This window comes from Ailuropoda melanoleuca, chromosome 6 (genome assembly GCF_002007445.2).
Source record: "Ailuropoda melanoleuca isolate Jingjing chromosome 6, ASM200744v2, whole genome shotgun sequence".
In the NCBI taxonomy this organism is placed as follows: Eukaryota; Metazoa; Chordata; class Mammalia; order Carnivora; family Ursidae; genus Ailuropoda; species Ailuropoda melanoleuca.
This window is the reverse complement of record NC_048223.1, coordinates 97,931,782-97,954,985: the sequence shown is the minus strand read 5'-3', so window position 1 is coordinate 97,954,985 and position 23,204 is coordinate 97,931,782. Positions and strand designations below refer to the sequence as shown.

The 23,204-nt window shown below is 41.1% G+C and overlaps 2 protein-coding genes across 8 annotated transcripts in view; one reads left to right on the top strand and one right to left on the bottom strand.

Annotated features, from left to right (window-relative positions):
- The window catches only part of LOC109488633, a 51,540-nt gene extending 44,343 nt beyond the window's left edge, over positions 1-7,197 (top strand). For 2 of the 4 annotated variants that reach the window (XM_034663031.1, XM_034663029.1), the window contains exons 9-10: positions 410-1,387; positions 4,757-7,197. In XM_034663031.1, coding sequence (XP_034518922.1) covers positions 410-1,387; positions 4,757-4,949 — 1,171 coding nt within the window. In that variant the 3' untranslated portion in view covers positions 4,950-7,197. Of the gene's footprint in view, positions 1-409; positions 1,707-4,756 lie in introns of those variants that run through there. The other 2 variants (XM_034663030.1, XM_034663032.1) reach the window with 2 other exon arrangements.
- Positions 7,198-9,110: 1,913 nt separating this feature from the next.
- ENTPD1 (ectonucleoside triphosphate diphosphohydrolase 1) overlaps positions 9,111-23,204 on the bottom strand; it is a 103,684-nt gene continuing 89,590 nt past the window's right edge. For 3 of the 4 annotated variants that reach the window (XM_034663033.1, XM_034663035.1, XM_019793695.2), the window contains 3 exons: positions 18,525-18,641; positions 14,021-14,158; positions 9,111-11,743 (listed from right to left, as the gene is read on the bottom strand). In XM_034663033.1, the coding sequence (XP_034518924.1) occupies positions 11,537-11,743; positions 14,021-14,158; positions 18,525-18,641 (462 nt within the window). In that variant the 3' untranslated portion in view covers positions 9,111-11,536. Of the gene's footprint in view, positions 11,744-14,020; positions 14,159-16,375; positions 17,224-18,524; positions 18,642-23,204 lie in introns of those variants that run through there. The other variant, XM_034663034.1, reaches the window with a different exon arrangement.

Genomic DNA, 23,204 nt, shown 5'->3' with positions numbered 1-23,204 from the left:
TTACTTGTTCTGACATGAAGTCGGTACAATAATCCAGCATGTCATCAGCCGTATTTGTAAGATTGCTTCTTTAACCTGTCAGATAGGTTATGATAAAAGTGATCTGGTTATGACATTCCTCTAAATGAAAAGATGCTATGGAATGTGTTGTGCTTTAGTTTTTAGGGAAAAAAATTATAATTTAACACCAACACTTTTGTTTGGAAATTTACAAGTTAGTTGCAGGAGAGAGTTTGGGGTTCATAAGCACAAACAAAGGAGAAAAATGAAAATGTGGCACAATTCAGTTCAGAGTACATCACAACAATTTATGTCCTGTTGAGCTGAACAAAGGGAAATTTTGCTAATGGCATAGCATTTATCCTTTATTGTTCAAATACTTTGGATTTATAGTGTATTTTCCCCCCAGCAGGACTGGGAAAAGGGCAAGGCTTCTTAATGACCAGCACCCTCGAAATGATGTACAGATAAAGGATTATGATTATGTCGACAATGGACCTACCCAGAGGCATGGGGATTTTTATAAACACCAGTGCAATGACAGCATGACAGAAGAGAGACATCTGAGAAATTGGGATTTGGGTAACAAAGGACCTGGACCAAGATGTTCATTCTTTGCTAATCACCAGTGTTTTGGTGTCTCCCAAGAGGAGACAGATTTTAATAACAAGATACATGGAACCAGACCAAGACCATTTCATGATCACCAGCCTCACAGTGACTGCCATGAACCAGATGCTGGAGATGATTTTGATTTTGTTAGCAAAGTGGGTAGACAAAGGAGACATTCCATTCAGAATCATCAGGCCTATAGTAACTGGTGGGAACAATTTCCAAAAAAAGATTTTGGTTTTATTAACAGAAGCTGGGGACAAAAACGACGACCTTTCTATAACCACCACGAGTACCCACTTCATGGTGATTTTCAGGACCAGTTACTTGTACAGAGTTGTCATTTTTTCAATAGAGGTGGTGGTTTTCAAAGGCAGAACCCTTTCCACCAGGACTCTTTTCATGATGAAATGAACTTTGAAGCTGTGGAGCCCACTGATGAAGTATCAGAGCGCACACGAGGATCTCTGCGTGACCATTCCGGCAGTGATCTCCCAGAGCAAATGTCCTTTAAAAACTATGTTAAAAGAGGTCATGGACAAAGACTGCCACCTTTGCCAAAGTTTCAAAAACAAATGCAGTTAAGAAATTTTGATATCAACAGTGGAACAGGACCATGGCAAATACCTTCCTATAACCACCCACCTAATGATCCACAAGAACAGATTCTATCGGAAGACTTGGATTTTGAACAGGAAACATCCTTACAAAGACCACGATCTTTTCGGGACTCCCCACTTCCTGATAACATAAATCCTGACTGGCATTTAGATAAGTGAGTCATTTTGTTTTGCACAGTAAGGAATAGTACTTGACTCCAACAAAATATTCAGACTTCTTTCAAATTAGGTATTTGTATAAAAGTGGTATAAATTATCACCCAAAGCAAAAATTCAGATTTATTCTTGTATGGATTCAATTTATAATCAAGGTTTATTTCTCATGCCGTGAATTATAAATTTACCTTTATTTCCCAAGATTATAGTAAATATACAAATTAGATTTAAATGGTTTAACCCTTCACTGTAAGCTAATAGTAAAAAAAAAAATCAGATACAGATTTTTCACGGAAATACCATGACTTTTAGATAAGGATTTTTAAAAATACAGTCGATCCTTGAACAACATGGATTTAAGCTGTGTGGGTTCATTTACGTGTGGATGTTTTACAATACGGTACTTTAAGTGTATTTTCTCTAGTTTTTGAATAACATTTTCTTTTCTCCAGCTTATTGTAAGAATACAGTATATAACAAATATAGCATAAGACCACATGTTAATCAACTGTTTATGTTACCAGTAAGGCTTCTGGTAAACAACAGGCTGTTAGTAGTTAAGTTTTGGGGGAATCAAAATTATACAGGCATTTTCAACTACACAGGAATCGGCACCCCTAACCTCCAAATTGTTCATGGGTCAACTGTATTCCTTTTAGATATGCTACAAATTTTTTCTTTAATTTTAATGCCAGTATGGTTAACATACAGTATTAAATTGGTTTCAGGTGTACAATAAAGTGATTCAGCAATTCTGTATATTACTCAGTGCTCATCAGGGTAAGTTTAGTACTTTTAATCCCCATCACCGATTTCACCCACCCCCCACCCACCTCCTCTCTGGTAACCATCAGTTTGTTCTGTTTTTTTGGTTTGTCTTTTTTTTCTTTGTTTGCTACAAATTATTATTATTTTTGTTTTAAGATTTTATTTATTTGACAGAGACAGCAAGAGAGGGCAGTGTGAGCACTCCTGCTGAGCAGGGAGCCTGATGCGGGGCTCAATCCCAGGACCCTGGGATTATGACCTGAGCCGAAGGCAGATGCTTAACCGATAGAGCCACCCAGGCGCCCCTACAAATTATTATTTTTAAATATTTTATTTATTTATTTGACAGAGAGACAGCCAGCGAAGGGGGAACACAAGCAGGGGGAGTGGGAAAGGAATAAGCAGGCTCCCAGCAGAGCCGGGAGCCTGATGCGGGGCTCGATCCCAGGACCCTGGGATCATGACCTGAGCCGAAGGCAGATGCTTAACCGATAGAGCCACCCAGGCGCCCCTACAAATTATTTTTTGATATACACAAGCCAGTAGTCCTTTCTCTGCCATGCAGTAATTGTCTCTCGGTGCCATTAGATGGGAGCGTCGTCAGGAGAGCAGGGACTACAGTGAAACTGAAGTGCGAGACAGGAAGGAGCGAGGGGAACCCTGACATCCGAAAGGGAAAGGACAAGATAAGAAAGGATAGAAAAAGGTATAGAAATAAAAAGCCAAGCCAGGAAAAGAGCATTGTGCTGGGATAGAGAATAAGACAGTAGAAGAGGGAAAATTTTGAGAAAGGAGATGAAGAGTAGAAAGTTATTATGTGCCTTCCTTTTTAATTCAGAATGTTTCCTCCAGTTGTACAACATTATACATACCTGGAGAGATGTGAATTTTTACCTGTGGGCTATGGGCTATCCTGGTTTTCTTTAGAAGCTTTTCTTTTTTTCTCTTCTACCTTTTCTCCCAACATCTCACCTGCCTTCCTCATTTTCCTCAAATCACAGGGCCTGTGGCACTGAGAGCTGCAGAGGCAGCAGTCAGAGGCAAATACTGATTTAGCCGCAAAACCATCCTTTTCAGTCCTATCCCTGATTGCTATCAGTGACATATCAACATATTAGGAAACACACATGTCATTAATCCACATGTATGCAGGGTTTATATACCACCTCTGCAGATCCTGGCCACTGCCTCTGGAAATGACTGTCACTTCTCCCTTGTGGTTTGGGGATTGTAAAACCAATTAATTAGTTCATCTGCACCTGGGTTACCAGTGGCTACTAGTTGGTACCAGTTAAGCTAGAAATTTGTTTCATTTCCTTTATAATAACTTCACTCTATTCCATGGTTATAAGTCTACACCTAACCCCAGCCCACTGTTTTCCATTGGACAAGATGAAAGACAAGATTGGTCAATAAAAATCTCTTATTCCCCTTAGGACAGCTTCTCTATTACTGACGATGCTCGGGGTTAGGAGATTTATAGTATTCAAGAGAGGCCATGTAAAAGAAAAGGTCTTTGTTTGGCTTTTTCTCCTGTCTTGTCACTCAGGACCAAATGTGGGGTCAGGATTATAAGCATCTTAAGTGAAAGAACAGAAGCTTCAGTATAAAAGGATATTTCATACTGATTTATATTGAACTACTCACTAGAAATCAGATTGGAGTTTTTTAAATTACCTTGTTTTTCTTAATTTACTAACTACTTCAGCTATTGACAGGATTAAATTGGCTCAAAGGTATTCTGATCTAATGGAGATACCTATAAGAAAAATTGAGATAGACCAAAAGTGACCTTGGTTTGAGTGGAAAAAAGGGCAGATGACAGCCAAGACAGGATTCCTCCTACCCTCTTCTTTTCAACTTACCCACTACTGACAGGCCCAAGTATAATACAGCATATTAGCAACTTGGAGAAGAAGGGACTGTAGTAGGAGAAAAAGAGTTCTTTACAGACACTATCAAATATTTACATGAAAAATCTGCAATTATCCCACAAATGTATATTTTAGTAGAGGTTAGTTGAAAGATTTTAGGTTTAAACATATATGAAAAGCAAAAATTACCATTTGAAACAGGTGAGTCATTAGCCTTCAGCTTCTCAGTGCCAAATACTTTTAACAGAGACCGTCTATAAGTTACATAACCCACTGATTTGCTGCTATACCAAATGATTCTGCTAATCTCTCTAACATCATAATATAAAAAGGAACAGGCAAATATAGCTGTCGTGGTCCTAATTCTCTCTGCAGGGTGAAGAGGGGCCTACCTCCTTTCATGTGAGATGCATTCTTCCATGCAGTTAAGGACCCGAGCCCTCTGTTTACTTTTACTGCGTTGCATCATGCAGGGATTCTGGCCCCCTTCACCATTTGACTGTTGGTAAAAGGGTACACTCACTTTTTTTTAGCATAGTGCCCCCCATAAAGTTTGAATCCTGCTTTATGATTATAATTAACACTTGTTTCTGCAACACTGGCAAAATGATGACAAATGTTGAATGAAGTTCTGTAATGGGCACATGGATGTGTATTATCCCACTGTTGTTTATGTTTGAAAATTATAATAATAAAAAATTAAAAATAACTTTGTTACATTATTAGACTGGTGTATGCAGAAGATAATCGAAGAATACATTCTTCACATGGATTTAACTGCAGGAGACAGAGCAGACTGGCAGCATATTCTTCACAGGAACTTCCGTCTTCATGTGTGTTCCAAGAAGATGGTTCAGTTGACTATTATGGAGGCAGAAATCCAAGAGATACGGAACAGCACAAAAGGTCATGTTTTTGAGCTACTGATTATAATTATAGTATGCCTGTCAGTTGCGGAGCTAGAGGGAGCGCATTACGACTTACACTAGAAAAAACTGCAATTGCTGCTGTGTAGTTCACTTTAAAAACTGCCCACCACTTATCTATATTTGCCCCCTTTGCATTATTACTGGGCCAAAAATCATTTCAAAATAAAATAAGTTGTATGTCAAAAGGCAACCTATGTTATTATAAAATTAGCCATCTACAGCTTTCAATTTTTCATGAGTATAAATATAAGGAGACTAAAATGTGGAATATATATAATTATTGCTTTTTCAGAATGGGAAATTTGATTTATTGAGGCTCTATTTTTAGTTATATATGCTAATGAATTGCATTTCTGGTAGCAAACTTTATAAAAAATAATTTCCTTATGGTTTTTTTATTCCTTTTACAAGTAATTATTGTGTGCATATAGCAAGAGATTATAGCTTCCACCTAGTTGGTTAAGCTACAAAATTATAGAGTTCAAAAACCCATCAGAACTAAATTTTTAAGTCAATAACTCTTTATCACTGGTAGTGACAGGAGATGGAAAAATCCATCATATATGGACTACAGGAAACAAACTGAGGGTTTCAGAGGGGAGGGGGGTTGGGGGATGGGCTAGCCGGGTAATGGGTATTAAGGAGGGCATGTATTGCAATGAGCACTGGGTGTTATACGCAAACAATGAAGCATGGAACACTACATCAAAAACTAAGTACCGTATGGACTAACATAACATAATAAAAAAATAAAATTTGAATTCCCATGCCAAGAAAAAAAAAAATCTATCATAGACGGGAATAAGAAAAGACCTGAACTTTATAGCATTTTTAAAGTTTCCATGTAGGCCTGCATTGTGGATCACCTACCGGCTCTTTCCCATGGGTTTCTGCCAGAAGCACGGGTAATACACTGGCAGAAGAGCTGGGAGAAATCCCTCTGAGGCACACTGGGTCTTCACTGAGTGCTAGACAGTGGCTCCCCAAAGGCAGAAGGGAAGGCAGACAGAAATCTCCCGAGGCACAGAAAACTGACAAGAACAGAAACCCTTGAAGAATGTTGTATAAGAGAAAGAGGAAGCTTTGTAAATTGCTCTTGAGCTGGCCACTGGAACAGGCCGCCAAATGACGGATGGCAGTCAGGCAGATGACCACTTACCTGAGAGCCAGCGAAAGGAACTCCATGGGATGCTAAAGTAGTCTAGGTCTGATACTCAAAGTGTGGACAGCAGCACCCGCGTTCCCAGGCAGCCTGTTGGAAATGTAGAACCTCGGCCCCACCCCAGACCTACTGAATCACCTTTTATTCATTAAAATTCATTTCTATTTCAACAAGATTCCTGGGTGAGTCATATACACATTAAATTTTGGTAAGCATGACCTTTTTAAAAAATTTTATTTATTTGAGAGAGAGCACATGAGCGGGGTGGGGGGAGGAGCAGTGGGAGAGGGAGAAGCAGACTCCCCGCTGAGCAGGTGGCCCCAATGTGGGGCTCAATCCCAGGACCCTGAGATCATGGCCTGAGCCAAAGGCAGATGCTTAACCCACTGAGCCACCCAGGGGCTCCGATAAGCATGACCTTTTAAGGTATATTCTGATCCTTAAAATTCTACTTAAATAATATGTGTAATCAAGTACTATGTGGTGAGCTATACAGAAACTAAATGCGTGGTCCAAGAAGGAAACGTTCTATGTAGGTAATGCAAGGAGGTGTCATTGAAGAACCAGGAGTTGAGCTAGTCCTGAAGAGCTGGAGGAAGATACAGTCATGTCAAGAGATAATGAAAGTAAGTATACGGAAGCAGAAATTGTGGTATGGATGAGCCTTCCTGCAGTGGAGAGGGAGATTAAGTAGGACTATTACCTTGGTTCCTGCTAAAACACCCCTGAGGCCAATTTTTCAGAAAGAAATAAGTCACTTAGCTTTCTCTGAGGAGCTTAAGCCAGACACAGAATAGAGCAGTCTGAGGTCTAATGCAGGCCTAGGCAAAGGGCGGCAGTAGCACAAGGAAACAGCAGTTTATTCTGACTTGGAGATGTGAACAAGGCTTCACTGCAGGCATTTGAGCTGAGCTTTGAAGGTAGAGTGGGGCAAAGGTATTCTAAGTTGAGCAAATAACCTGAACAGTGTTGGGTGAAGAAGCAGTCTACCCTGTCTGGAGTGTGGGTGACATCAGAGGGGTGGAGTGGGATGTAAGCCTGGAGAGAGCTTATAGGCACAGTTCAAAAAGCTTGAATGTCTGTTGGAGAGTTTGACCTTATTTTGTAGGCAATGGAAAGCCACTGGCAATTTTAGCTAGGGAGCAATGTGATAAAGCCTTTTTATTTTTTTCAAGATTTTATTTATCTATTTGAGAGAGAGAGGGAGGGAGGGAGGGAAAGAGGGAGCAGAGGAAGAGGGACAAGCAGACATTAATAGTATCTATAGCTGTTTTTTAAAAAATTTTCTCCCTGCTCAGCAGGGAGCCTGCTTCTCCCTCTCCCTCGGCTGCTTCTCCTGCTTGTGCTCTCTCTCTCCCTCTCTCTCTGTCAAAAAAATAAAATTAAAAAATAAATCAGAGCAGGTCCTTGTGATTTTAGACAATTGTCATATAGTTTCACTCATTGTGGAACATAAGGAATAGCAGGGAGATCAGTAGGAGAAGGAAGGGAAGAATGAAGGTGGGGGGTAAACAGAAGGGGAAATGAACCATGAGAGACTGTGGACTCTGGGAAACAAACTGAGGGCTTTAGAGGGGAGGGAGGTGGGGGGATGGGCTCGCCCGGTGATGGGTATTAAGGAGGGCACATATTGCATGGAGCACTGGGTGTTATACGCAAACAGTGAATCATGGAACACTACATCAAAAACTAATGATGTACTGTATGGTGACTAACATAGCATAATAAAAAAAATTAAAATTAAAAAAAATTCCCCTCACTAGAAAGACAAAGTATTGCCTGTGTCTTTTTAGCTTTGAATGTATTTTTAGACATGTGCTGTCCAGTGTAGCAGTGACTACTCATACACAGCTCTCCATCACTTGAAATGCAGCTAGTCCTGATTAAGATGTGCTGCAACTGCAGTATATACAACAGGTTTCAAAACTTAATATGAAAAAATATCAATAGTTTTTATGTAAACTACATGTTAAAATGATAATACCTTGGATATAGTCCCTTTCTTAAACTCTTCTTAGCTCTCTGGTTTGATTGCACCCTCTTTTATTTGTTGACTGATACAACATTAGAATGAAGTATACTTTTTTTTTTTTTAAAGATTTTTTATTTATTTATTAGACAGAGATAGAGACAGCCAGCGAGAGAGGGAACACAAGCAGGGGGAGTGGGAGAGGAAGAAGCAGGCTCATAGCTGAGGAGCCTGACGTGGGGCTCGATCCCATAACGCCGGGATCACGCCCTGAGCTGAAGGCAGACGCTTAACCGCTGTGCCACCCAGGCGCCCCTGAAGTATACTTTTTTTTTAAAAAAGATTTTACTTGAGAGAGAGAGTAAGCGAGAGAAAGCAAGCATGAGCAGGGTGAGGAGGGGCAGAGGGAGAGGGAGAAGCAGACTCAGCCTGATGCAGGGCTCGATCCCAGGACCCTGAGATCATGACCTGGGCCGTAGGCAGATGCTTAACTGACTGACCCACCCAGGCATCCCAGATTGAAGTATACTTTTAAAAACTTTTATTTATATTGCATTTTATATTTCTTATTAAGAATTGAGTAAGGTGAAAATTTTATCTCTGTCTCTCATACACACACACACACAGCCTACTTATGTAACTTCATTCTTTTGTCTATAGAAGTAACCATTTCTGATATTTTCCCCTTACGAGTTCATAGAAAAATGTTTCCCACCTTCTAAAGGAATGGTGGAACCAAGTTTAGTTGAATGGCCAGGAAGGAATGGTAATCGTTTATAACCAGTGGCCAATTCAGTATTAAAGTAAGTTGACAGTGACCCATTTTATTTGGTCCTTCTCATCTAGAATGGCCCAAAGCAGGTTCCTGAATCTGCCACAAAACCATGTTTCCCTCCAATGGAAATGAGATTGAGTTGTATCAGCTGATCATTTCCATGAGCTGAGACTTAAACAAGTGGAATGTGACTCCCAAATACCTTAATGGATTTTTTTTTTTGAACCCAGGCTGCAAGACAGAAATGGAATAAGAAAAGATTTCAGTTTATTGAAGGAAACTGGTGAATTCTAATTCCAACTTGCTGAGGGGCAGTGTTCAGAAAAGACAAAACAATAAACTTGGGGCAGAAGACATGAATTTGCATATCCTCTCTCCCATCTACTAGTTTGTGTGACCCTTATTTATAAAATGGAAATAGTACTTAAACCTCATGGGTTTTTTTTTTTAGAATCAGAATAGAGAATGTGCATGACAGTGCTTCGTGTATGTAGACATAAGGAAGAAAGGAGCTGCTGTTGGCTCTCTCTTATGACCTTTTATTTTCATTTTTATTTGATGCAGAATTGCTGTGCAGGGAGCAAGCACTGTAATAAAGAAGCCAGGAATATGGGGAATCCTTGATTAGCATCATACGCCACGTATGTTACCATGCAAAGTACGTGAACAGAATATCAGTGTTGCCATGATAGCCTTTGTGGACTTAAAGCAATACTAAATCACAAGTCCATCAGGGCACAGGTCATCTGTCTACTTCCCTCTCTCCCATGCCCATCAGCCCTGTATTCATACAGAGTTAAGTGTGTGCTTAGAAGTTACAAGAAGACAGTCTAGTATATTTGGGAAAGAAAATTATGGCTAAGTGCATTGCAGGCTTTTAGGTCAGCCACTTGGGCAAGTGGCTTAACCTCTCTGAGCCTCAGTTTCTGGTTCTGTGAAGTGGGAGTGGTAGTAGCTCCCTTCAGACTGTTGCAAGGATTAAGTGAGAAAATGAATGTAATGCACTTGAGCAGAGCATGGGACACAACAAATGCTCAATAAATACTAAGTGTAACAATATAACCACTAGCACTAGTAGAGTTTAAACATGTTCAAACTTGGCTTCTCATTCCTAATCCAAGTACAACAAGTTCAATTATGAGTAGCAGAAAAGAAAAAGTTCCTGTCCACAGCTTTATAAGCTTGTATTCACCTGGATATTGTAAAAAAATGACTTGGTTATTCAAGAGATATAAGGACATTTGGCTTCCAGTTTGTGGGAAAGCTTTTCCTTCCTCACCCCAGCCCCACTCTGCATCAATCAGCTCAGCAGTCAGTCCCCAGATCCAGAGATGGGGAGCGTGGGACAACTTCAGAGTAACACACCACTGTACCTGCCCACAGCAGTCATTAAAGGAAGAACGCATGGGGTCTCTTCATGTTTCTGTGACAAGGTCCATAGCTGCTGCTTCTCCCACAAAATAGTCCATGGAATAAGTAAATAGAGCCCATACTTGTGTGACAGGGGTGGCAACCACACTTGCAGATCTGGTTCCTGGCACACTTTGATGAGCAAATACCATGACAGTGGAAAGGCATGTTGCAGCTCTCTTACTGTATTAAACCCTGGGACAAAAAGGTACGGCATGGCTTTAAAACTCAGTGGGCATCTTTGTGGTACAACTGATCAGCATATTTGGCTGTTAACTGAAAGGTTGGTGGTTTGCACCTACCCAGGGATGGTCTTGTCTCCAGCTAATTTCTTGGTGGGGAAAATATTCTGGAATTAGTGATGATGGTTGCACAACATTACGAATATGCGATATGCCACCAAATTGTACACATTAAAATGGTGGACTTTTTGTTATGTGTATTACTGCAATAAAATAAAACCCCAATAGATGCATTGAAGGATGCATTTTCCAAACTCTTCATTGTAATTGTATTTTTCTTCCTGACATGTATACCTACCATGTCGTATGTCCTGATAGCTGAATGCCTATATGTTATATCAGCTTTTTAAAAATCTCTGTTCTGGGGGGTCCCACTCTTTAGCATTTTGGCATCACTGAGGAATATTTTGGATTGGACTGAGTGTTGTATTAACTATTCAAGCTCATAAATTCTCTTGCAAGACTCTTTGGCCCTAGCACATATTTGCCTAGTCTAGAAAATTCTCCTGTGCAAACAGCAGGATGGGAATGAGATGTGTGTCTGCCCAATCCGAAGGCATTTTATGGCATTCTTAATAAATGGGCATCAGGAGAAAGAAAGGGTCTGTATGAGAACAACTGAACCAGTTCCTGAGATCTTCTTTTAGCTGGTGCAACTTGCCAGTGCAGGACTCAGGACTATGAGTTCTTCGGAACAAAGTCATGATTATTTTTTTTGTAAAGCAGAGATTATGAAAGGTAAAAGGTCTTTAAGACCTACACAAGCACAGAGTACAAAAGAGAAAAGGGGAGTTGGGAAGGACTCACAAAACAGCCGATGTCTGCCAAGTAGTCCTTGAGGCAGGAGGTGATGAATACCTTCCATGGAAAGGCTTCAGCAAAAGCCAAGGAAGCTTCGTGCTGGTCAAGACCGGCCTTGGTGAGCAAGGAAGGATGACCTTGTACACCACTGTGGAGGAAAGCGCTCCCTGGGCAAGCGTTTTTTTCTCACTCCAGCCAGCAGATTTCAGCTGCTCCTGCTATACCATGTCTTTCCAGAAATACGAAGGCTTGTAAAAGAAACACACGCCTACGATGACCCCTGCAACCAGGATCAGGGAGAAGAGGACCATGAGGAAGATGTAGGTGGCATGGGAGAGAGGTGCGGACAGCGGCTCCTCAGCAGGGATCATGTTGGTCAGGTTCAGCATGTAGCCCAGAGTCCACCCGACATTGCTGCTCTGGATCTGCAAACAGTGGGGAAAGGCTGTTGTTCTGGTTTGAAGATGAAAAGAGTTTCATGCAGTCCTGTCCCTAACACGAGTGTCAGGAGGTTCAGTTCTCTAACTGGATTACTTTTACATTCTAAACTGGGAATGTGGTTGTGGGGAAAACGGAGCCCAAGCAAGTGATGAAGCAGAGTTTGGAATCTCACTGCTCTGTTCCTGAAATTCAGAGGAATTTGGTGAATAACTGCCCAATTCTCCTGCCTCTGCCTAGAACTTACTTGAAACAGCCTTTGGAGATTTGCATTCCTCTGGTTGTTTGAGTGAATGTGGAGGGAAGGGTGTGGAAGGTGACAGAAAGCAGGCAAAGGATAAGAGAATAATGATTGTCCCTGCTCTCTTAGGTCTACGTCAGGCCCAGGAATCTCATCCTTATGTAACCAGGACGTCCTTATGATTCAATGAGGGAAGACTGGGAAATAATCCCAGCAAGTCAGTGTTACTTTAAGGAAGTTGGCAGACTGTACACATGTTGAGAAAGGATTCTTCCTAAATGATAAGACATGCTCTGGCCCTGCCATCTTCCTAGAAGTATTTTCCAGTCTCCTCAAAACATACTGGAATGTAGATAATCTGTGAATAATAAATAATTTTGAAAATGTTTTTATTACATGAGTTGTGCATAATCACGGTAGAAAAATTAGGACATACAGATAATCCTAAAAAAGAAAATAAAAACCAGCTATATTTCACCACTTAGAAGTCACTGCTATTATCTTTTTGTGACATGTCCTTCCAGTCTTCTCTGTGCATGTTTTTTCCCTTACAAAACATGGAATAAAGTTTTTTTTTTTTTAAGATTTTATTTATTTGACAGAGAGACACAGTGAGAGAGGGAACACAAGCAGGGGGAGCGGGAGAGGGAGAAGCAGGCTCCCCGCCAAGCAGGGAGCCTGATGTGGGGCTCGATCCCAGGACCCTGGGATCATGACCTGAGCCGAAAGCAGACGCTTAGTTTAACGGCTGAGCCACCCAGGCGCCCTGGAATAAAGTTATATGCAGAATTATTCACTTAACGATACCTTTCTAAACATCAACTCATGTCTCAAAGGATCATCACTGGCATGAACTGCCAATGTTTATTTTTACTCACTTTATCCAATTATTTATAAATCCTAGAAATGAAGTAGTTGGATAAAATGACATGCATATTTTAAGGCTTTTAGCACATATTGCCAAAACAGTCTCCCCAAAGGTTGTGCCAATTTACATTCCAACCAGTTTCCTTGTGGAAATGCTCTTCTCCCCTAAACCCTTACCAGTACTGGGAATTAATAATTTGTGAAAGGTCCAGAGTTAGAGAAGTTACCACCTATGGTTTAGAAATACTAGATCATTCCCTGAAGTCCAAAGACTATAAATTACTCTCAAATTTGACATAGACATATCCTTCAGACAAAAAAATGTGATGAAATGAAAGGAAGACTAGGAATTAAATCAAGGAAAAGATTTGCATTTGAATTAGCAAGGTAAATATGTGTAATGAAAGTGTAATGACAAGAGTGTAATGAAAATAGTATCCTTTAGGCTGCTACAGCCCTCTGCCTCAATGTATTGCTTTGCTTGATATTTATTCATATTTAATCAATGGAGTTGTTTTTGCCATTAGTGGGTATAGGTTTAAAAGGCAGAGAAGCACCACTCTTGATACTTTTCAAGCAGCAGTTGCCCATCAGTCAATGTAAACGTTTCTCTATGCCTGGATACCTGCAGGTGGTGCTATGGTAAAGCACAGCACCGAGGTGGCCTGTGGCAGGCTCCCGCTACGCCTGACTTCTTAAGCAAAGATCCCCCACTCACAGCCACTCATCTCCTTTATGCTAAGCTTTCAGATTAGTAAGCCTTGAAGCTACAACCAACAAGGCCCTCAGCCCTTATGAGAAGCCATAATAATCATTTCCAGATTCAAGGAAGGGGACTTTGGGATGGATGTTGAAGTCAGCAAACAGAATCACTGAGGCTACTGAAATACTGTTACGTTTAATATCTCACTGTTTGTTTTATAAGGAATTAGTCACTGTAATATGAGCAGAAAGGAGAGGCTGAGAATGCAGATAGCTCTCCTTAGATAGGATATCCTCAATCGGCTGGTTGGCATAGGAGGGCTTGACACAAAATGTCAGCTTGGGTAAGAGGTGAAATGGTAGAACTGGACATCAGGCTGACTCCTTCCTCTTTCAAGCCCAAAGCTGCCTCAGTCACCCAATCTCCCCACAACCCGACAAGTACCCAAATTACCTTGCCCATGAAATGAATATTCTTCCAGGAATCAGCTGTGAAATGATAGCCACTCAGAAGGAGAGAGAGGATGTAGGCTCCAGAGAAGCAGTATTCACTCAGGTACTTCTCCTTCACGTCACCAAAATATGTCTTCAGCTGGAAGGGAAGGAAATAGCACGTGTACAACAGGCACCTCCCCACGCTCTCTTCACCCTTAGAGCTGATCAAGACAGGAGAAAGGCCCAGCTCAGCCAGGCCCGAGAGCCGGCTTCTCCAGAGAGCCCTGGAGTGGTGCTGCACTCCTTCAGTGGGTGCAGGGCTATAGTTTAGGGTCTCTTAAGGAAATTTTTCCTCCCCTGGGTTCTGTGGGATAGTAACAAGTGCTCCAGGAAAACAGTGGTTTCCGTGATCTAGTAGGTTCCGAAACACAGACTTTCAGCATACTTCTTCACCCCTTCTGAAACTTCTGTTTCACAGTTACATTAGCATTTTAAAAACTGAAAAATCTTGCATGAAAGAAATCCATCAGTCTGCTTAATCAGACTTTTCTATGCTCTTGACCAGAGTCTGAGTTCAGAGTCTCTGACGGAACTAGTGCATCAAATAAATAAAATCTTAAGCGTGTTAAGGAAAGTGTGTCATAAAAAGCCTTGCCACTCGTGTGGGGCCTGGGTGGCTCGGTCAGTTAACTGGCTGCCTTCGGCTCACATCATGATCCCAGGGTCCTGGGCTCGAGTGCTCAGGGGAGCCTGCTTCTCCCTCGCCCTCTGCTCCTCCTCCCACTCATGCTCTTTCTGTCTCTCTCAAATAAATAAAATCTTAAAAAAAAAAAAAAAAAAAAGCCTTGCCTCTCAGTTTAATACCTGGCCTAGCAGTGTCGGGGCCTCCCAGGGTCTCGTTAGTCCTCACTCCAGAACTACCAATGCAGGATGTGCTGTTTAATGTGATCTCCAGGTAATCACATGAACAGTAAAGTTGGAGAAACTCTACAACACAGTTTAGGATGAATTTTGCTCAGGGCTGCTAACAGTGCCAACATCTCACTTTCTGTCTTCAGCCCTTACCTGACCTCTTTTTTTGCTTATGAGTCATGCAAAGGGGTCTTCTTGAGTCCTTCATATATTTGCTCACCCTACTCCCAATTGAAGGGCTGCCTGCTGACCCCCACCCTTACCTCCCCTCCTGTTGTAAACATATGCCCAGATGCCCACGGCTTGCTCTGCTCCTCTCTGGCCCTTAGAGAACAACAGGCCAGCTCAGCTCAGAGTTGTCTGCTGCCCTATTCCTCAGCCCTTGAAACAGCAATTCCCTCCTGGACACCCTGGGCAGACAGAGAACTAACATTCATTAAGCAGATATCAAATACTAGGAATCAGGCCAGATGTTTTATATGTAGGACCTTCTGGTTACCTGCCTGCCCACCACCACCACCCCACTTTTGCCCAGATTTCTCTCTCTCCCCAAGCAACACCCCATCTCTAAACCCCCTAATTGCTAGCTGGGGTCTGTTTCTCACTTGGTTTCTGCCAGCCCCCAGTCTCTGGAAGATTAAGTCCATACCTAGCCTGCCTTGGCCTGCTCTGATGGAATTCTCTGAATGACCCAACCTGGAACTTGTCTTTCTCTCACAGTCCTAGAAACTACTCTTTGATCAACTCCTCTGCATGGGATATTCTCCCAAGACCTTGGTGTAACATCAGTGCCTATCTGGATCCTACCCCCTTCTTACAGTAACTGCACTCTTTCTTTCCTTCGTGGAAAGACTTCCCCTCCCATTTAATGTAGTCTCAGCAGGCCCGTCAAACAAAAAACTGCTATGGAAATCCAAGAATCCACCTGGGCCAGACTTGAAACTGCTGCAACCCATAGGTCCTTAAAAGCTGGCCTATTCCTTGTGGGAATGCCATTGTGGTTTAATTTTCCTGAATTCTACAAATCCTAACCCCTCCTCTTCTTGGAAAAATGTACATTGCCATGCAGTCTAATCTGTTGAGGATTAATTATGATAGTAGCCAAAAAATATGGAAGCCAAAGGCATCCATCTGGTTCCTAAGTCCAGATCTGATTGTGTTAATGCTTGTGGACTCAACACTATGTTCTCTCCAAATGGGGGGATGGTTTGCATTTCTCATTCCTCTCTCTGCCTCTCTCTCCTTTCTCCCTTCTATTCCTAGGGCCTATTGCCCCTTACCACTCCACCCATATGAAGGGTCATGGCAAGTCTTCAAGAATGGGATGCATTTCTCTAGAAAGAATAAAAGTCCATGAGGTTGAATGTCAGGACCCAGAATATATGGAGAAATCCTAGTTAGTAGTATACACAGAATCTTACATTGTTGTTCTTGTAGGCTGACCAGAGATCTTGAGTGAACATATTTTCTGAGTGGATAAGTGATTATTCTGGTTGTCAAAATTAGAGGGTTACCAAACCCTCTAATTAATCTATCAGAAGACAAGCATGAAATGTCCCTTTTACTCACTTTCCTAACCTCTCCTCCTCAGGGATCCAAGGACTGGGGGCACCTCCAAGGATTTGGAGGACATCAGTAATTGTAGTTTGCATTTTATTTCTCCTGCCAAAGCAGGGGCAGGCAGCATGATATAATATGTATAAAGCATCTAGCTCACTTTTCAGCACATAATATATGCCTAACAATTGTCAGTTCTCTTTTGGCCAAAGGTATCTAAAAGGGACATTCTCAAACTCCAGTCACGCAGGAGTAGCAGGAAAAGACTTGCCCTATAAGAGCACATTTGATACCTAAGCATTCCATATGGACAGACAATGCAGGTGGGAAAAATGAACCCTGAGTCATAACACCGACCTCAACACCAAGGCTTTGGGTGAGGGTCTAGGTCTCACCCTGTAACTCCCCCCCACCCCCTGCCAAAGACTTCAGATTTAAGGTGCAGGCCTTAATGAATCTACTTCTGCGACCTCTGAGCAGCAACTCACGTGGCTTCTCTGAGCAGACCTACAGGTCTGCACGTAGGCATTGCCAACCTAATGTAACCTGATGAAATTAAAAAAAAAAAAAAGACGAGGTTAAGGAGAAAAAATGTGATAGAGCTTTCACTCTGAACAAAAAGTAGTTTTTTTTTTCCCAGGGGCACATGGGTGGCTCAGTCAGTGAAGTGTCCGACTCTTGATTTCAGTTCAGGTCTTGATCTCAGGGTCATGGGTTTGGACCCTGCATTGGGCTCCACAATGGGCATGAAGCCTACAAAAAAAAAAAAGAGAGAGAGAGAGAGAAAGAAAGAGAGAGTGAGAGAGGAAGAGAGGGAGGGAGGGAAGGAGGAAGGAAGGAAGGAAGGGAGACTTTTTTTCCAAAAAGCAGCTTAAATCTAGCTCCTTCACAGGCACACACTGGGGTTGTTTCAAGTTGCCTTGGCTCCAAGACGCTCACCTTGCACAACAGATCACTACCAGCTGCAAAAAGCCGCCCCCATGTGTTTTGCAAACTGTCAAGTGCTGAGGCATTTTGAGGGGCTCTTTTGGAAAGCCCTGAATCCTCTTCCTTCCTGTTCTAACTCAGACAAAATATGGAGGGAGAAGTCCAGGCCTCCAGTGCTTGCACAACCTTCCTTCCTCTGTCAGTGCCAAGGAGACGAGCATCCATTTCTAGTTAATGACACCTCCTCAGAATGAAAGTACCACTCACCTGTGCAACCCCGTCAACTTAAAACAGCTGCCGTTGGGAGGTACCCCTAGCTGATCTTTTTTGATTAGAGCAGACCCCGTACCTCTCTCCTCCCTGGAAACTTGCATCAGGTAGTACTAGATCTTGAATGACTCAGTGCCTCAGACAAGAAAACATTTGTGCTTCAAATTTATGAATAAGTAGGAGGTACCTGGGACCTAGGCAGGGAGAAAGTGTCTTGCCACAATGGTGTTTATAGCAGATTCTGTGAATTGCCGGTCTTCCTTGCCAATAAAACTCTGATTTGGGGCTTGGGGAGAGGAACGTGCGACAATGTACCGAGCTCCAGAGAGTAGCCCAGGCTGGATCTAAGGCTCTAAGCCAGTCCTAAAATCCCGCACCCTGCTTTCCCAGCTAGTCCCACCTAATGAGACGTAAGAGAAAGACTGCTAAGGAGCTTCTGGGGTAGTTTATGCTTCCTTGTAAAATGGAAAGATGGATCTGGCTCTTCCTTCTTCTGACCTTGAACATAAGTGATCTCTGAAGCCACATCTTGTGTCCATGAAGAAAATAGGCCTAACAACAGAATTGAAGAAGTAACGGCCGAGATAGAGTCAAATGCTGAGCTCCCACCAGCAGCTGCGGACTGCCAGACTCAGTATGAGGTGAGAAAAGTAAGACCGTGTTTGCTTCAGCCATTGTATGCCCAGTTATCAAGAAATGCCGATGTGCTCACTCCAGACTGAGTCCGCCTTCTGGGCTCCTCTAACGTGTTTGCTGGATCTCAGTCTGGGTAGCAGGACTTGAAGAGCCGACTCACCTCCTCCATGCCGTCAAGGGCGCTGGGCAATACCAAACAGCTGCTGTTTCTCATCACTTACCTCCTCCCAAGGCTGAGAGCAGAACTTTTCCATAGTGTCCGTCATCTCTTCCTGAGAGGGGGTTTCCTCTGAGGTAAAGTTTAAAAATTCCATCACATAGTAATAAGCCGAAAATGCCTGCAAGAGAAAATGCAGTTTTGCACTGTGTCCAACACAGATGGACACTGACTCACTCTCCAGAAGGGTGAACCCCTGGTGGAGGTGCCTGGAAATCTCTGTCGAGTAAATTAATGAACCAAGTAATATTCCAGACCCAAAAGTTGTTTCTTTCCTGGAAGAGGTGTCACTTCGTTGCTCTCTTTACTGCTGACATGCACTTCTGAGCCACCTGGTAACTAACTGTTTCTATAATTTTAATGGAAGAGTCGAGGAGAAAGAAAAATGAGGGGAGAGAAAAAAAGAGAGGGAAAGAGGTTAAAAAAAATCCCATCTTTTAAAAACTGTGTATTATATATGAGCTTTTATTAAATAAAAACTGGGAACTTTTATACCAAGATATTAAGAGTTATCTCTGAATGGCAATTGTAAGGCATTTTTTCCTTTTTATTTCTGCTTTTTGGGGTCTATTTCTAGAATGTCTATGTACAGCTTTCTTTAGTCAATCTTTATTTAACAAATATTTATTGAAGTCTATCATGAACTAAGCACAACTGAAACGTTTTAAAAAATCATTATTATGATCATCGTGAGAACTACAGAAAAGTTTACAAATGAGTAAAAAGGAAAATATTCAACTAAGGAAAAGGAAAATATTCAACTAAAATTCACAGGATGGGTGCTTGGAAGCATTTTCTACAATACTGAGTTCCATGTCTTCACTTTCCACTGCTTTTTCTCACCCTTCAGTTGAACTTGTGCCCCTCCTCCACTAACCTACCCACTCCAATGGCCACTTAAAAACAAAATGGATCAGATTACTCCTCCACTTAAAGCCTTCAATGACTCCTGATTATACGTAGAATAAAATCCAAACTCTACCAGGTCTTTCAAAGCCAGGCATGCTCCAACCCTTCCCACCTTGCCAATACCACCTCCTACCCCCACCACCTGCACACGCCACCCCCCAGGCCTTCCTTGCCCAGCTTTGCCTCCCTGGGGTGGCACACATGCTCTCCCCACTGTTGCGATTCCCTTCACCTTGACTCAGAGAGGATTTCTAATCTTCCCCCTGGACTAGGACACTGTCTTTTTTTTTTTTTTAATAATTTTTTATTGTTATGTTAGTCACCATACAGTACATCCTTAGTTTTTGATGTAGTGTTCCATGATTCATTATTTGCGTATCACACCCAGTGCACCATGCAATATGTGCCCTCCTTAATACCCATCTTATTCCCTTTCACGGGACTCTCTAATTTGCTTTTGTCTGTGTTTCCAGTCTTCCATCTGCCTGCCCTCTAGAAGGCCAGCTCCCTGATGGCAGGGACCACAGCTGCCTTGTTCTCGGTAGAATCTGCTGCACGCATGGCACTTGGCACACAGGGGAGTGCTACAGTCATGTAAGTGGCAGAAAACTGCTCTTTTTCGAATTCCTAGAGCACAGCCTTAAATGTGAGAGACACCGGGTGGATCTCTGTTGACTGAGAAACTGGATAAATCCAGAGACTGGAGAGCTCCGGTATGCATAGCTAATGCCCTGAAATATTCCCCCCCTGTTAATTAAAACTATTCAGAGTATTTTCCTCTAGTGAACTGACTGTGGGGCAGGAGGGAGGGGAGGACTTTTAGGGTGTACTTTTAAATTTTTAATTTTTGTTGTGTAAGAGCATTTAACATGAGATCTACCCTCTTAACAAATTTTTATATGTACAATACAGTATATTAACTCTAAGGACAATGTTGTACAGCAGCTCTCTAGAACTCAATCATCTTGAATAACTGACACTTTATACCTGTTAACTAGCAACTCCTCATTCCTCCTCTCCTTAACCACCATTCTATTCACTGAACTCATGGGATGTCTTTGCATTTGTTTTTAATTTCTTTCATTGGTGTTTTGTAGTTTTCAGTGTACAAGTCTTACTTCTCCTTAGTTAAGGTTACTACTAAGTATTTTATTCCTTTTGAGGTTATTGTAAATGGGATAGTTTTCCTAGTTTCCTTTTCAGATAGTTCATTGTTAAAGTATAGAAATGCAGCTGATTTTTGGATGTTGATTTTGTACCCTGCAACTTTACTAAATTCATTTATTAGTTCTAACAGGTTTCTTATCTTTCTTTTTTTTAATTGAAGTATAGCTGACACACAATTTTCCATCAGTTGCTGGTGTACGACACAGTGATTGAGCGTGTCTATACATTATGTTAGGCCCGCCACAAGGGTAACTCCCATCTATCACCGCACAACACTATCACAATACCTTTGACTATATTCCCTATGCTGTGCCTTTTGTCCCTGTGACTTACTCATTCCATAACTAGAAGCCTGTATCTCCCATTCTCCTTCATCCGTTTTGCCCATTCCCCACCTCCCTCCTCTCTGGCAACCACCAGTTTGTTTTCTCTATTTATGAGCCTAACAGGTTTCTTTGCTGTGTGTGTAGACTTTAGGGTTTTCTTTATGTACAATCTTGTCATCCGTAAACAGAGACACTTTTACTTCTTTCTTTCTGATGTGGATGCCTTTCATTTCTCCTTGCCTAATTGCTCTGGTGAGTTCTTTCAGTACTATGCTGAACAGAAGTGGTGAGAGTGGGCATCCCTGCCTGGTTCTTGATTGCAGAGGAAAAGTTTACAGTTCTCACCCCTGAGTATGATGTTAGCTGTGTGGTTTTTAGATATGGCTTTTATTGTGCTGGTGCAATTTCTTTCTATTTCTACTTTGTTGAAACTTTTTATCATAAATGAGTGTTCAATTTTATCAAATGCTTTTTCTGCATCTATTAAGATGTGTGGTTTTCATCCTTCATTCTGTTAACGTGCTGTATCACACTAACTGATTTTTGCATATGGAGTCATCATTGCATCCCAGGGATAAATCCCACTTAGGCATGCTATATTACTCTTTTAATAGACTGATGAATTCAGCTTGCCAGTGTTTTGTTGAAGATTTTGGTTGTTCCAAAGTGTGTTCTTTCATTTCCACATACAATTCCACTTGTGAATTTTCCAGTTTCCTTCTGCTATTGATTTCTAGTTTCATTCTACTGGTATAATTTCAGTCTTCTTAAATTTGTTGAGACTTGTTTTATGACCTAAGGTGTGATCTGTCTTAGAGAATATTCCATGTGCACTTGAGCATATATTCTGCTGTTCTTGGGTGGAATGTTCTGTATGTGTCTGTTAGGTCTATTTGGCCCATAGTGTGGTTCGAATCTGCAATTGTTCTAGCCAGTATTGACAGTGAGGCACTGAAGTCTCCTACCATTATGGCATTGCTGTCTCTTCCTCCCTTCAGTTCTGTCAATGTTTGCTTCAAAGATTCAGGTGCTCTGATTTGGGATACATATATACTTATAACTAATGTATCTTCTTGGTGAATTAACCCTTTATCATTATATAATGTCCTTCTTGGTTTCTTATGACAATTTATGACTTAAAGTATATTTTGTATGATATAAATATGACCACCCTTGTTTTCTTTTGGTTGGCACTTGCATGGAATATCTTTTCCATCACTTCACTTTTGGCCTATGTGAGTTCCTTAAATCTAAAGTGAGTTTCTTGTGGAACGTATGGTTGGATCTTTAAAATTTTGTATAGTATGATTTTTTTTTTTACAATGAGCATGTCTTAATTTTTATAATAAATATTTCCTTAAATTGTTACATTTCAAAATTTTTTCCGATATTACGTCTAGAGCTCATTCTACCAGCAAAGGGCTTAATGAATTAAGAACCTAGAAATTCTCGTTTTTGCTAAAGTGTGACATGTGCTTTTTAAAGAAATAAAAATTATTTTTAAAAACATTAACAAACAGGGGCACCTGGGTGACTCAGTCAGTTAAGCATCTGCCTTTGGCTCAGGTCATGATCTCAGGGTCCTGTGATCGAGCCTCACATCAGGCTCTCTGCTTAGCGGCAAATCTGCTTCTCCCTCTTTCTCTGTAATCTCTCTCTCTCTCAAATAAATAAATAAATAAATAAATAAATAAATAAATAAAATATTAAAAAAAANTCTCTCTCTCTCTCAAATAAATAAATAAATAAATAAATAAATAAATAAATAAATAAATAAAATATTAAAAAAAGACATTAACAAACAGAAAATTTGTGTAGGACGATATAGCAAAATATTGAGCCTTCAGTGGGATACATAGCTCGTCAGCAGGAACTCCTGGTCTATGCCACTGCCTACCCCCAAAGTTCTGCATGCCATGGACTCTTGAAAAATTTTCCCTGACCTACAGATGTTTCCCTTTAGCATCTCAGAATCCTGCTCTTATTTATTTTTCAACATATAAAAGTTGCCCTCTTCTTTTCTTTCAAAATACATGTCTTAAAAATTCTGCCTTATTCAAAGGTAACATGCTTATTGTATAGAATTTAATTATTACAAGTTAAAAATAAAGTTTCCTCTTCATCTTAACCATCCCCTAGAGAAAAATACTTTTAATAATTTATTGCTTAATCCCTGTAGCAACTATTTATGTAAAATATTAAAATATATGTATGTATTTTTACCTAAATGTGATCATACTAGACACATTGTTTTATAATCCTGCTTTGTTTCATTTGATAAT